Consider the following 15,329-nt stretch of genomic DNA (forward strand, 5'->3'; position numbering starts at 1 on the left):
GTTACGTCAGTCTGATGTCCTGGTAATTTTTTTTCTTCAAATGAATGCTTTTTTCTTTGAACTTTTTCTTATTTTATAGTTTTTCTAGATTCGATTAACATACCCTTTACAATTTTCTTCAAATTTTCTGGATAAATCTGGATTTCATGGCCTTTCAGCGAAAACTCTTAAACTGAATTAATTGCTCATTGTCCCCTCCCTTACTACCATAATGAATATGCAGCCTTATGCTACAATGTTAGTCTGTCCGTATGTCGCTTCATCACAATTTAAAGCTTTTACGTTTTTTAGTAATTTATTTATTCAATTCTACTACTTCTTGTAAAAATTACAAAATACCCGTTTATTTTAAAAATGACAGTTTACTGTTGTATTTTCATTCAAACTATTATTGGAAATAATTATTCTTACTTTCAATATTATTAATTGTCCCTTTAAGATCATGGATGACACCATCCAAACTTGTAGCGTTGTCACTGGGAGCTTCAGTAATACCTCCTTCCAGCAGATGAGAACATTTCACTGTATACATAAAATGATAAATTCATAGTAAATTATTGATATATAGATATAGATAGGTGGAAGAGAATAAAATAGATAGTTTAAAAGATAGATAGATAGACAGAGAGAGTGATAAATTGCCAGATATTAGTTAAATTAATAGTTCTAAGATAAACAAATGTAAATATTGTAAGATACATAGATAGATAAAGTAATAGATAATTTCATGATTGTAGATAGATAGATATACCTTCATTATTAGCTTTCTGTGAACAGACAAAGTTAGTTATCTCAGCATCTGTCTCTGAACTATTCGGTAGTTTTAACATTGATTCTAAAAATTCACCAATTTAATTTTTAAGTCGACAACAACCACTAATTTAAAATTGGGTAGGCATGCCTTTACTCTGATGGTTTACCTTCTGACTGGAAAAATCCTAAACGTCTTTATTTGTATTAATTGTGAAGATATATTTTTAAAAATTCCAAAAGAACGTGATTTTGTTTAAACCCATTCGTGACGAGCTAACAAAGTTCAAAGTTTTGATTCACCAGGCTTCAAATAGATTTTTTCAATAATTACTCAACAGATTTCCAGAAGTAAGGTGCCAAATTAAAGATCTTACTAATATTCTTCAAAATGGCCATTTTCTTCTTTTTTGTTGCGTTTTAGTAACTTAAAACCAACTTATTTTTTTTCATAAAAAAAACTTAAATTATTTTTAAAATAAGAGGTTTACAAAAAATCGATTGCATACCTAAATTCTATGGATCATTTTACATCTACTACTTATTAAAAACACCGACTAGATATTTTTAAGAAATCATAAAATAGGACACGTTCTTTGTGAGATAGGTAAACGTTAAAACTTTATGAGATGCTAGATGACTGGGAATGTACGCAAAAAGTAAAAGTATAGATAGCCACTAAAATACTGTTTCTAAAAGTTTAGTTAATATTACATAATTAAGTTATATAACTCGAGGAAAACAATATGTACTGTACAAAGTCGGAACCTGAAATAGTCCTTCATTTTAATACCTGGAATAGGTTGGCTGTGGGGTCCAGGAAACAGCTGGGAGGCCAAGGCATTTCGGGTTCTAAACATTTTACAATAATTTTTGTTCGATTAGCCTGATTCAAAAGAAATCTTGACTGTTTTTCTCAATTAGCAAACGAACTTTTTAAAGAAAATAATTTTAATTATTTCATTTTTTTTGGAATAGGTTGGGTAAAGGTAAGTTTAGAAGAGACCCGCAGGGACAAGGCTAGAAGGCGTTTTCTGAGTTAATGTTTACGGCTGTATTTTTGGAGGACTTTTCATAACTAAATCAAATATTTTTTTTAATTCTTTTTAAAAAATACTTACATTGAATCATAAGGTATTTCATTGTCTGTTTTACTACTCGGACTCTAGAATGAAGAATAATAAATATTCATTTTTAACCCTTAACGGTCGGGGGGGGGGCGTTGAACGCCCCCCCTTCCGGTTTTTTCTATCTCATTTTCTGTGTGTGAAAGATAAAGAGCCCAAACTGCTTGACTTTTTAAGTATGGGTATGACACATAACTGAGAGTTGGAATTTTTTGAATATCTCCATCCTGGCGGGCACAGGATGCCAGCAAACCTGGCAGGGTCATCCAGGTAAAGAGCAAAAATATTTTTTTGACTAAAACAAAGCATTTTATCATACCAAAATACTAAAAAATCCTCTAGTAGTACATCCTTATATGAAATACAGGTGTTCAAGTCACTTTCAGGTTCCAGGTATGATCCTGCAGGTCCTGATCCTCCAGGTCTCCAGAAATCTTTGAAAGGCTCCTGTGGCCGCAATTTTTGACTTAGCTTTTCTTACATGTCTACATAACGAATTAAAATTTCATGAAGATCCGCCGCCGTTTTCCCGCCGACCGCCGACTGCGGCCGCTGACAGCTGCCAAGTACAGCTGCGGCCGCTGAAATTTATATTTTGATATTTCTAATGTACAATTTACATAAAGATAAACATTTTCTGGAAAAAAAATTTCTTCTAGCTTCAAAAATAAGAAAATTACAGCCGTTTGAAATTTTTAAGTAAAAAAAGACCTAAAAACAAAGGTTGTTAAATAAAAGGGTGAAGGAAGCGAAAATTGACTTAGACTTATAAAAGGTCGGAAATTCATTATCAAACAGGGGACTTGCACAAAAAAATTTAGCCCTCTAGCTCTAATAGGAACTGAGATAATAAGGGGGGGCGTTGAACGCCCCCCCCCCCCCCCCCCCGACCGATTAAGGTGCGGCAAGGGGCCCGACTGTAAAGGGTTAAATATTTTAAAAAGTATTGCAATAATACAAAAAGAAACTTTACTTTTAACTTTTATTTGGGCAAGTGAAGGACTTTTATTTCAAAACGAACTCTGAAAATGTAGCTTCGCTTTGCAGACAATTATAATAACATAAAGACATGTAGAATATTGCTCTGTGGCACATTGTAAAATTATTTCACCTTGTTATCCACTTCTGTAATTTGAGCAACAAGAATCACAACAAAACATACAGCTACAAATAAAGAAATCATATATGGATCCTTAGAAGGAATTAATCTGTTTTCGGGGGGGGGGGGGGAGGGGTTACTTCCACCATCCTAGGTTAACCTCCTCCTTCCCTCTTCAAATAAATAAACTGTTTCTTTTTAAAAATAAAATATAAGTTGAGTTTTTTGACCACCCTCATCCCCCTCTCCTCACGTAGCCGCTAGTTTAGGAAAAAGCCAAAAGAGCATCTGAATTGTATTACAAGCAAACGAATAAATTTAATTTTTTGTAAAGTTTGGCTAATTAAGAATTATTTTTATAAACATAAATATACTGAGAGGTAGGGGACATTTGGCTGTTTATTACACTAGTAATTAGTCACAAAAGTGGTTTTATAATGACGTTTTCTTATTTATTGGCAAAAACTTCGGGGACGTTTTTGTATATCGGTTAGTTGGTTCATTAAGTTGAGTTTCCAAAGGTTTCATAATTGGAGATGTACATAAATTTATCAGCAACAGTCTTATCCCTTTAGATCCCCTGGTAAATATAATTAATTCGTCAATAATTTGATAGAAATTATTTAAGTTTATGCGGGTAATATATTGATCTGTAATGACGAATATTTTTACTTTTGTAACACAATTTTTTTTATTGATGTTTACTTGTATTACATCATTTTAAAGAAAAGTTGAAAAAAATGAAAGTAGAATATTTAATAGGAGTTTTTGTGATATATCCCAAGGCCATAGTTTGATAAAATTGCTCAAAATGATTTTCAAGATATTTTTACAATTTAACATAGGCAAAGCATTTGAGATAAGTATTGAAAAACACTTAAATAGACTGATAGATTAAGTAATAATTAAGGATCTTAAGGGATAAGACTATGAACGAGAGTTCAATGTACACCCCCCTATAACCCATTCTGTACATGAAAATTGATGTTTTCACTCTGTAGGTTTGTACTACTCAATCAAGATTCAGAGCCTCCAAATTGTCTAACCAACTGATGAGAAATAAAAGTAAAACTTTTATAACCATTATAATTCACTGTCCTATGCCCTCTCCCTCCCTACTGATGATAGAAATATATTAATAATATAACACTAAAATAGAAGTCACCTAAAGTCCAACTTGACATAAACCAAGCAATAGAAAACTTTCTTGTCACATGTCTATGATCTCTGTATACTGCAAAAGCCTAAAAAATCTAAATTGAACGTTTTTAAAAATGATAAATGTTTTTTCCCTATAAGTTTACCCTTAACAAAAATTATTCATTGATGTTTTATTGCATTCTATGTCTTGGTTATTTTATATAAGAAAAAGCTCACGGATTTTTATGAAATGGATTTTTTTTTCAAAGTATCTTTGAAATATTAATGAAGACCAAATTACAATTTCCTTCTTTCCTAGAAACGACAAGTATGGGTCAAGCACTCAAAAAAAAAAACGCGCAAAAATATTTTTCTTTTATAATTTATTAAAATCTGTGAAATATTTTTTCCTGATATAAAACTCAAAATAAATTGAATAATACCTGAAACCGTTCTATAGCCATGCCAAGAACAGAAAAGAAACCGGTCACTATTGGAACTACGTACAGACCATAAACAAGCTTATACTAAAATTATATAATCATTAGAAGCGCAGTTACTCTTATGGTTTTACCCGTACGTTTGTCAAACAAAAAGGATAGCCTAGATGGTGCTGAAGTACTGAAAAGTTTCATGTTTGGCGTAAAAAAATCGTCTAAAATCCATTTAAAAATTTATATTCCATTTCCACTTCCCCACTCATCTCTCCTTTTTAGACGTATTTTTATTTCATCACTCATGACACTTTCCAGAGCTTCGATGGTGCTATTGCTAGTACATATATATGTTATAGATTTGATACTTTTTAAATAACTTGTAGTTCAAATAACATTATTACAGTTTACTCTACTTTTTTTATTGTGAAATTATGTTGTTTGATTATTGTTTCAAATAGCCATTTGTTTGTATATAAATGTGTTTTTTAATATAAATATGAAAACAAGGACAAACAGACACAAACTAAAGAGTAGCAGAGCTAGTAATGAAGTACTGCACCTGATAACAAGGAGTATCCAAAGTTGGGACTAGGGTTATCACTCCATCCAGCAATAAACCTTATAAAAATGTGTTTATTTGTGTATAAAGAAATATATGTGGTAATAAGTTCATAGCGAGATAAGAAATCAACTCTCCTTATTTTTTAAACAAATTGAAAAAAAGGGGAAGGGGGGGATTCATAAACATAAAAACACGAAAAATGAACCACCCAACCCACCTTTTTCAAACAACATTTAAAAAATTAAGGGAAGGGTGTTGATATGCTCGTTTAGGCAATTTGATGGAAACCACCGTCGCTCCCATCTTACAAGTACGTTTAGGTACATACATATATGTATAACTTTGAGCAGCGTGACGGGTCAACATCCTCCTTTAATAGAATAAGTTTGATATATTACCTAGTGACATAAGAGCTGAAGCTATTGTGTCTGAATAAGAGAAAAATCCATGGGCCGCTGGCTAAAAATATTAAAATGAACAAAGATGACAACATTTATGGTCGAATAGTGAATCATTAAAAAATCAAGAAAAAGATAGAAAATCACAAAACATATATATAACGAAAAAGCTATATTAACACCAATTTATTTCAGACAGACGGACACACTGACAGCTAAAATTATAGAGTAGCTCAATTCAAAAAATAGATAAAGAATTAAACAGGTTATTTCAAAATCTGAAATTATTTTGAAATCTACTTCTCTACTTTGAAGAAGTCATTTGTGACATTGGACTGTAAATCAAACAGGTACCCAAAGTTTTATAACCACGTTATCTTATTCGCTGGCCCAGTTATTTTTTATACTTTTATTGAAATTTGATAGGTTAGTGCTTAGTTCCAAACTCGTAGTGTCCAAACTTGTCAAATAATAATTTAAATGTACAACGGAGATGTATATTTATTTATCATCCATTGTCTTATACCTTTAAATTCCAGGGTATTAGTAAGATAAAAACTTACCTGATTTATGAATTTAGTAACCAGAACTATTGTTGTTATGACACTGGTCACAAAACTAAATTAAACATTATAATTAAATTTTGTTGGGGAGGGGAATCAGACCATTATCCTCCCCTTGTACGCCCTTGTGACTATTAGTCCAATTGCATGTTAATCTGACATCTCCAGAGCCTTACAGAAGACCTACTGATCATAGTATAGTTATTTATCGATCGCATCGTATGATAAACAGCTTTCCGTGGATATAAAAATGTACAATTATAAGATTAAAACCAGTTTTGTTAGACCCGAGATGCCGACAGCACGTGCTAACAAAAATTTTTCATTTTTTTATTGTACATTTTTACATTCGTAGAAAACTGGATATAATACAATACAATACATGATTTTTCAGTATAGCATAGAACCGATTCTGATCCAGCGGATATCAATCGGTTTTGAAGTCATGCTGGAAATTGATTTACCTGATTGAACCAATCATAATGTACAGCGTTGCCAGCGACATTCCTCGGTAACTGAAATACAAAATAATCTGAACAAAGGTATAAGACAATGGACGATAACTTGATGTAGAAAATCCCTGATGATAAACAAAATGAACCTTTTTGGAGATCAAAATTTGGATTGAAAAGTTTTGACACTGCTAGCATGAACCAACTAATCAGGTTTTGATTAAAGTGCCCAAAGTTTTTCGTTTTAGCTTACAGAGCTGGATCTTTATATCATTTCAATGGTGCGCTAAATCATCCCGCGCAGAATTTCAGCCAATCACAGCAGCGCATTTCGTAAAAACGCGCCGCTGTGGTTGACTGAAATTCTGCGCGGGGTGATTTAGCGCACCATTGAAATGATTTAAAGATCCAGCTAAGTTAACTGCAAAAAAAGCATTTGTGACAAAAGTGCCTTACAATTAAGAGAAAGAGCATCTACGCTACTAAAATTCTATTTAATACATATAATTATCTGGATCTTGATTCCATTGTATTTCATCTTTAATTGTGAAGCTAAGATGAAAATCTTATAAAACATTAGACTTATGAGTTAGACCATCATTATTCAATTTTTATTTTCCCTCCAAAATAAATATTTTTTTATCTCAATAAACAATATAAAATGTCTATTAAAGGGAAAAATGGTTACAGTTTGGTTATCTTCATTACATTTTATTTTTATTGTTTTTTATCTGCTGTACAGTTTACTGTACTTTTAATCAGCTGAGTGTTGCTCTGCTACTTATGAATTTAATTGTCCTTAAGTTTAAGATAAAAATCGTTATTGAACAAAAAAACAATAAGTATCAAAGATATGTTTGTCTTACAAAACTCTAAAGAAAATACATTTGATTAACAACTCAACACATTAAAACTTAAACGTATAATTATAGACTTGCTTATAAAGGTTTTACAGTCAAATAATTGATTGTCTATGTGCGCTCTATTCTAACTCTAATGTGAAGGTTAAAATCTGGCAAGAGCAGAAGTTTGATGAACAAAGTTGCCAATTTAACAAATTTCATTACAACTATATAAAGAATCAGGAATCTCAAGGGATAAGACAATGGCCGATATATTGATATACTATAAATCCCCACTGATGATACATAAAATTACCCCTTCTGTAGATTAAGCTAAGTGGTTGAAACGTCTGGACACTCAACTAAATGATCCGACCAATCAAAATTCAATAAAATTCTCAACTAATTAGAAAACGTTATTATAAGACTTTGGAGATTAGTGTAATGAACAACCTAATGTTCCCTCCCTCCCTGGTAAAGCATACACAAATAGTAGAAACATTTCGGCACTGTCACGCAAAGTTCCTTGCTAAGCACTGATAGCACCTTATTTCTTAAAATAATGGGTAGGGGTTCCTAGATTTTAGATTGTTTATATGACATTAGTTCAGGTTAGGTTAGGTTAGGTTAGGTTATATTAGGTTCTGTGTGTAGCCTTGCAGGAATAGGTTACCACCCCACCACTTAGTTTAAAAAATAGGTGGGGGGGGGGGGTTAAATTGCTCAATTGACACTTTGTGTGAAAGAACCAACCTTTCTCTATGAGAAGGTGATACAAAACTGTAAATTGTCTAATTAGAAGATCTAAACCAACTCTTTGATTGTTTACTTTTTATCACAAAGTACTAACTGCGCGCATTACTTTTGGAGTCACGCATCTGACATGGGTACAGAAGGTAAAAATGTCCCATGATAAAAGACGTTAAAAAGTGTACTTATCGTCATAGTATGGGAAATACATTGGCCAATACCTATTTGGCAACTCACAGTTAGGATAAAATCGTGTTATTGAACTGCATTAGACTGAAGAGGGTGCTTTGTTCACCCAAATATGTAACCGGACAAAGTGTCTCAAAAATCAGCCATATGACGTCATAAAAATGAGGGAGATGAAAGGAGAATTGTGAGGAGAAAACCTCTAAAAAAAGATGGATAATCCCTCATTTTTATGACTTTACATGGCTGATTTTTTAGACACTTTGTCAGGTTTTCCGAAATATATACTACTAGCGGCTTTGCCTCTAGCCTCTAGAGCTTTGTCCCAAGAGGTTTGATCAAACTAATTTTTCGTGTTTTAGATTTTAAAGAAAAAAAAAATTGGGGAGGGATTTTTTTTTTTGGGGGGGGGGGTTAGTCGACCCCACTATTTTAATTTTAGTTTTAAAAAGAAAAAAATATATTTGAGGAGGGATTTTTCATTTTTGGGGAGGTTAGTGGTGTCCCACCCCCCAAGAAAATAGTTATAAACCTTCCCGGGACCTATGAGAAGCTACCCTGTAAAGGAGAACCCGATCGGTTCAGCGGTTAGCGAGATCCTTCGCTACAAACAGACAGACAAACAAACAGACAGACAAATAGACAGACAAACAGACAGACAGACATCGTTCTACTTTGTATTATAGATATATTCAAAAATAGATATAGTGAAAAAAAGACTTTTTTTTAGTATTTTACTCTAGTGCATTTAACATGTAAAATATTACTTTTAGGCAATTTAGATAATTTTTTAAAAATAATTTGAAGCACATCACTTTCCCCCTTTCCATTGTCGAATTAAGCATTCTAGGAAGGAATTATTTACATTTAATTGAAATAAATGATCTTGTAAAGTTTATATCTTTCGTTTCTTAACAAGTTTTAGATAGGTGAGTTTTTTGTTGATTGCGCCCCTATCATAGGTCAGATAATAGCTTAAAGCCATCCCAGGACTGTAATTAAAAATGGTATAGATAGACACCATCTCGTAATCTATGAAAAGCGAGATCTTATGAGACAAACAAAAAATCCTATACAAAAGTAACAGGATGTCTAACCGTGTTCTTGTCTATGTCTTAACTAAAGGATCTCCCTAACTTCTCAACCGATATGGTTCTCCTTTACATAATAGCTTCTCATGGATTCTGGGAAAGTTTACAACTAAAAAATAAAATTTAGAGGTTGGTACCCCCCCCCCCCCTACAAAGCTCAGGTGCCCCTAGAGGCTTCTAGGGGGCAAAGGCACTAATTTTGTATAAATGGATTAAAGTCAATTTGAATAAGTCATCCCTGGAAAGTAAATTTTAAAACAAATTTTACGAAACAATAGGCTAAATCCTTTATTCTTCAAAACCGACATTTTTTTTTAAACCCTATATATTTTTAGTTTGGTTGTAACTATAGCCCTATAGGTTATTCTTGTTAAATAATAACATTTAAAAGCAAACATGCATTAAATGAAAGCACTATTAAAACTGAATCTATATACACATCAAATCAATTTGCATATGCCATCCTTAATTAGATAGATGATACCTTATAATACAGGGTTAAGTGGTGTCAGTGCAAAAAAGTAAATAATTCCTGCAATAGAATCATTCTCAAGATTGTCTTCTAAAAATTTTTGATTGATTCTCATTACAAGTGGTCATATACTTAATAAATCCTTCCTTATAATGTTTTACATTTTATTATCGCTACTTATGAATATTTTAAATTTGCTATAACATGTGCTTCAAAATTTTAGATGATTTGAATGAACATAAAGACTAAAGTTATTAAAGCTGGTGGTATATAACCCTTCTTATTATTACTAGTTAGAAGGCAGCAAAGAAATTAAGGGATAAGACAGTAAATGATAAATTAATGTACATACATCCAATGATTATAAACAAAATTGCCCCTACTGTATATTATCATTATTGGGCAATACTAGTTTAAACCGACATAGAAAGAATTAAAAATTGACTAAAGACAACGAATTTGAGAACTTTCGGCATTAGCATAATTTCTTACAATTGTCCTACCCCTCATAGGAAGACAGTATTTTAATTATTCCAACTTCACTCTAAACCCCGAGGGGCATAGTTCCAATATATAAAATATTAAGAAATAGTTTATATGGGGGGGGGGGGGGGATTCAGACAAACATGCAGCTTCTTTAGTGTACAATATGATTATTTTGTATTCTAAGTTTTGTATAAATTGGTTTAAACATCCTTATTTGAGAGAGGTTGCGTGATGAAATATGCAACCATCTTATTAGCAACAATAAGCAGCCATTAGCTGAACTTTGTTAGCAAAACAGCAGCTGTAACCGTTGTTCAGGTAAAGTACTTTTATCACTCAAAAGCCGAAAAATCATACAATGAATAATGAGAAATTAATAAACCTAAATATGTATTAAGCAGCGAAGGAAGCTAGTATTCAATTCACTTTGTCTGTCTGTCCATCCGCCCATCCTTAATTAATTCTGTTATCCGTCCTTCCGTCTGTCTCTGCTGCTATTATAGATAGAAGGCTGAATTTTTTTAAAGATTTCCTTTACCAATGAGCTGTTTTGTCGAAGCAGCTTAAAGTGCCTAATAAAAAAATGACGCCATACATTACAAATAACCAATAAAAAGTCAGTATACAATGTAATTAACCAGCGGAAAAATGTATACTGGCCTATCATTGGTCATTTGTATTGTATGCCGTAATTTTATTAGGCAATAAAAGCTGCTTCGATTTGGTCCCTCAACCATGCTACGAAAATATCAATATCAAAAAATGCATGTCAGAGGTTTCATGATTTTTGTCCACTAAATGTTTTATTTATAACAATCTAACATCTGTTCTTTAAATTACTTTGTCTGTATTTCTATTTACGTTCATTTTGATGTTCGCTACTTATGGATATTGTCGTCCTTATTATTTTTTCCACAATAGTTTTGTAGTATATGATTATGCATACCTAAATAATAATAAGAACAAAGGTAATATAAAAACTCCAACCCCTACAACAATGTGTAGAGTTACTACTCCCATTATAAACTAGTCAAAACATAATACCAGCATATTTATATTAATAAAAAACAATTTTGCTTTTTTTGCATTGATTTTTTTAGAAGTTAGACAGCTCTCTGAATATATTATATTGATTCTGAAATGAATTAGAAAATATTATTTACAATGTATTCCCATGTAAGATACAAACTTAAACTTTAGATTTTTATTACTGATTTATTTACTGAATCTAATATTAAATAATATCTACAATTTATTTAGGTGGTTTGATTTTATTGTGGAATAGTTATTTCTCGTATCGTATTATAAACAGCTTTCCGCGGATATAGAATGTACAATTATAAGATTAAAACTGGTTTCAATCTCATGATTTTACATTTTTATATTCGTAGAAAGCTGAATATAATTCGATGCTAGACATAGTTTTTCGTATAGTTGAGAACCGGTTCCTGCACCGGATTCGAATTAATACGAGAAAAGCTTTACTTTACAATAAGAGCAATTCCTGACAGACGAGTAGACGGGCCTGCTTGAACATTGAATAGCTTCGATCTTTTTAAATCTATACATACAGATTTTATATTTATCTAAAAGTAAAACAACATAACATTTAATTAAAATCAAATTTAGTAATTATACTTTGTTAAAGTTAAACTTAAAAGTTGGATATGTGAATGTAAATTCTTTAGACTGCTTAACAACTATGAATTTTAAAGGCTGCTAGCTGCCAAACGGCTGAACGTACAGATCATACCTGCACGCCATTTTAAGCGGCATAAGAAGAACTACAAATAATCTGGAATAGCCAAGATCCAATGATGCACAGGGAAAGCTTCACCGAAGAAAAAACGAGTAAAATAGGTCTTTTTCGCGCATTTCTCTGCACTGCGAGATAATTATGCATTATTGATTTATGACTATTCCAGATTATTTGTAGGCCTTCTTATACCGCTTAAAACAGTGTGCGGGCATGATCTGTACGTTCAGTCGTTTGGCAGCTAGCAGCCTTTAAAATTCATAGATTTTCGGAAAATTGCGTTAGCAGCAATATTTTACCGTAAACTGCAGTAAATCCACTATCTTTAGTTCAACAGGGATCTTCAGAGATAAGATAATGGACCATATATTGATGTACGTACAATGTACATCCCTAAATACCAGTGGGGCAGGGGACATTGTACTGTTGTAAATTACACTGGTACCCAAAGTTTTATAACAACATAATCTTATTTGTTAGCTTAAGAACTTTGAGTACTTTAATTGAATTTTATTTCTAGATTCCAAACTATTAAACCAATAGACTAATTTCACAGTAGGAATAATTTTAGTTTGAACACTAATATATTCTAAAGAAGAGGTAACTTACATAAATGCCATTGTCTTATCACTTAAGATCCTAAGAACAGCTGCGCCACTAATTATGATGTGTAAATAAACCCCGGGGTTTAGAACTTTCAATAAATCTCTATTACCAAACTTGATCTAATGTAGGGAGGGAGAGGACATTGCTCTAAAATCATCAACAGCAATTTCTTCCCAAAATGATGTGCTGCCATTTATACTTTACTTATACACATTTGGAGGAATATTAACATATATACTCCATTGTCGTATCCCCGTATTTGTGATATAATGAGAGGAGTAATTTGTCCCAAAGTTTGATTTTTCTTTCCAATTTAGTTTTAATGAGGGAAAACCAGATTTAGTTTATAACAAACTTTATCTTTGTCGCAGTGGGTTAGTTTTAAAATTTTAGACAATAAAGTATAGATGTATAATCTAACAATTATCAGTCCCAAGTGGCGGAGACACTTTTCTACTGCTAGCAAATTGTTTGTAGGGACTCGGCTGTGTTTTTATTTCGACTCTATAAGCTTCTTTCAAAGACCCAATACAAAATCGGGAGGGGATCCATACCCTGTGGGCAAAGTTACACATAGCTCTATTATTTTACTTTAATTATTAGACATAACTTGTACCATCTACCACAACCTTAGATTATTTATGAAAAACGAAGGAAACTGAACCGGTAGGGATATATTCCGGCAGGGATACCATGCGCGTGTAATTTTTACCTAACCTAACCGAAACCAATTCAAATAAAAGTAATAAATTCGTCCATGTACAATTAATTGAAAACCACAAAATTCTATCATAGAAGCAAAGCAATTCTAAAAATAAATCTTGATTTTCTGCTTGCGCCTTCTTTCTTTTCTTGTCTATCGTTATTTCTACCTAACTCTCCTTCTATTTAACTTAACGTTTATAAAGCTTTGTAATCAATTAAAATCTTGTTTACAAATAAATTGTCTGTAATGCGATATGATACATGATTTTTCAGTATGTCTAAGTACAGGTTCTAATCCAGCGGATATTAATCGGTATCAAAAGTAAACTGAAAGTGCTTTCTTTTTCAATTCAACCTGCCAATGAGATCATATAGATTATTCTAACCCGCATTTTTTAAATCAATATTTTTATTAGTGGGGCTACGCTATAGTTCTTAGTATAAATCAGTAGTTTTGTGAATTAATTTGTGTAATACATTTTTAGGTATTTATGACATTGACCAATCCTACTTTTTATAACTTTTTTTTCTAGTGGGATTGGAATGTCCTAACTTCATGCTCAGGGAAGAGGGAATGTGATTCTGACAAACAATTTAAACAAAGGAAAATTTTCCCACAACCCCCTCTTCTTTTTTCTCCCCTACTTTCCCACTCCCCTTCAGTTACGTAAAAGTTTTACTCCAACCTTACTCCAACAAAATATTAAAATTTTGCAGCATTTTCAATTGAAATTAATTGGCTAAATAGCAGCCCCTGCATGCTTAATATTAAGCCTGAAATCTTTACTAATCTGATCTTTCTTTTAAAGCTTTTTGAGATGTTGTCATCCTTGTTTTACAAAACTGTGTGCATTGACGTCATTCGTGACTAAACATCGTTACACCCATTGCAAATCTTTATGAATTGTTAGAAACATGTTTTTACAAAGCTAAGCTTCTCTTAACGCATAATATGTTTTATATTAAAACCTTGTGAAACCAATACTGAAAAGAAATGTAAATAGTAACATACATACTTTTCCATCGATATTGAAAAGTATATATGTAGAATAGTTAAAAGCCTTTTTTGTTAAAAATTATATTTTATCTGAAACCTTCCAAGTTTAGGATAATTCGCAGCCGCCAGTAAGTCAAAATAAATCTACCCTTTTTCTCAACAATATGCACCTTGTAATTCTTTTAAAAATCAGTTAATTAAAAAACTAAAAATATGTATTTTTAAGAATCAATGGAAAATCTATAAAAAAATGTTCTAATGTTTGCGATAGGCAAATTCCTTTCTTTACTCTAGTTCATTCTATTTTTCTTTTCAGTGATAATATCTATAAACATAATGTTGTTTTTAGGCATATTTATGTTTATGTTATACCCTCGCATTTCCAAAGTATATTTTAGAAAGGATCTATACTATACATAATCTTTTCTATATTTATAATAGACAAGCATTGCCTCTATAGCATAACTATTTTTTTGGTTTAAATAAAATAGATAAGAATCAGAAAATTTAAGATGATTGAGAGTTTAATATTTCATGGCTTTTTTTTTTGGGGGGGGGGGGGAGAGAGGTAAAACCACGCCTAAAACACACTTGTAACAATACAAAACTTTTTTAGAATTATCAGTTGAGACATTTGCGGGATCTTAAAGCACAAATTTACAAATTACAACTTTATTGTAGAATGTTAATTACATTATTTTGTACATTTCAAAAGAAATTTAACCCCTTAATTTTTTTTTTGTGGGGGGGAGGGGGGTTAAAATCTAGCGAATGTTCACAAATTAGGAACCCCCCAAATTTGGGAGATCATCACAATTATACAGTCCAATGTCCCCTCACTTCTAGGCTTTCCTTTCATATCTAAAGTTTTTATGCCTTTTTTTTACAAACCATCTTAATAAAATATTCA

General features: G+C 31.9%; 1 protein-coding gene across 1 annotated transcript; it reads right to left on the reverse strand.

The window, feature by feature from the left end:
• Positions 1-388: 388 nt before the first annotated feature.
• LOC145331151 (uncharacterized) lies at positions 389-11,362 on the reverse strand. Its single transcript, XM_080175777.1, has 12 exons — positions 11,302-11,362; positions 6,541-6,591; positions 6,077-6,131; positions 5,514-5,574; positions 5,113-5,171; positions 4,560-4,643; positions 4,142-4,220; positions 2,989-3,041; positions 1,872-1,915; positions 1,544-1,602; positions 752-835; positions 389-522 (listed from the first exon to the last, which is right to left on the reverse strand). The coding sequence occupies exons 2-12, from the start codon at positions 6,579-6,581 to the stop codon at positions 389-391; spliced, it is 753 nt and encodes a 250-aa protein (XP_080031903.1). The 5' UTR covers positions 6,582-6,591; positions 11,302-11,362.
• Between the last annotated feature and the right edge of the window lie 3,967 nt (positions 11,363-15,329).

The sequence above is a fragment of the Acartia tonsa genome, chromosome 11, assembly GCF_053477335.1.
Source record: "Acartia tonsa isolate MP-2025a chromosome 11, ASM5347733v1, whole genome shotgun sequence".
NCBI classification, from domain to species: Eukaryota; Metazoa; Arthropoda; class Copepoda; order Calanoida; family Acartiidae; genus Acartia; species Acartia tonsa.

Bases quoted from the DNA above. Each gene is read 5' to 3' on its own strand.
- LOC145331151 (XM_080175777.1), bottom strand. From the start codon at position 6,581: ATGTCGCTGGCAACGCTGTACATTATGATTGGTTCAATCAG. The intron at 1,916-2,988 runs GTGAAATAATTT...TCTTCATTCTAG, and splicing joins TTACAGAAGTGGATAACAAG to AGTCCGAGTAGTAAAACAGA. The intron at 1,603-1,871 runs GTAAGTATTTTT...TAAAATGTTTAG, and splicing joins GAAATACCTTATGATTCAAT to AACCCGAAATGCCTTGGCCT.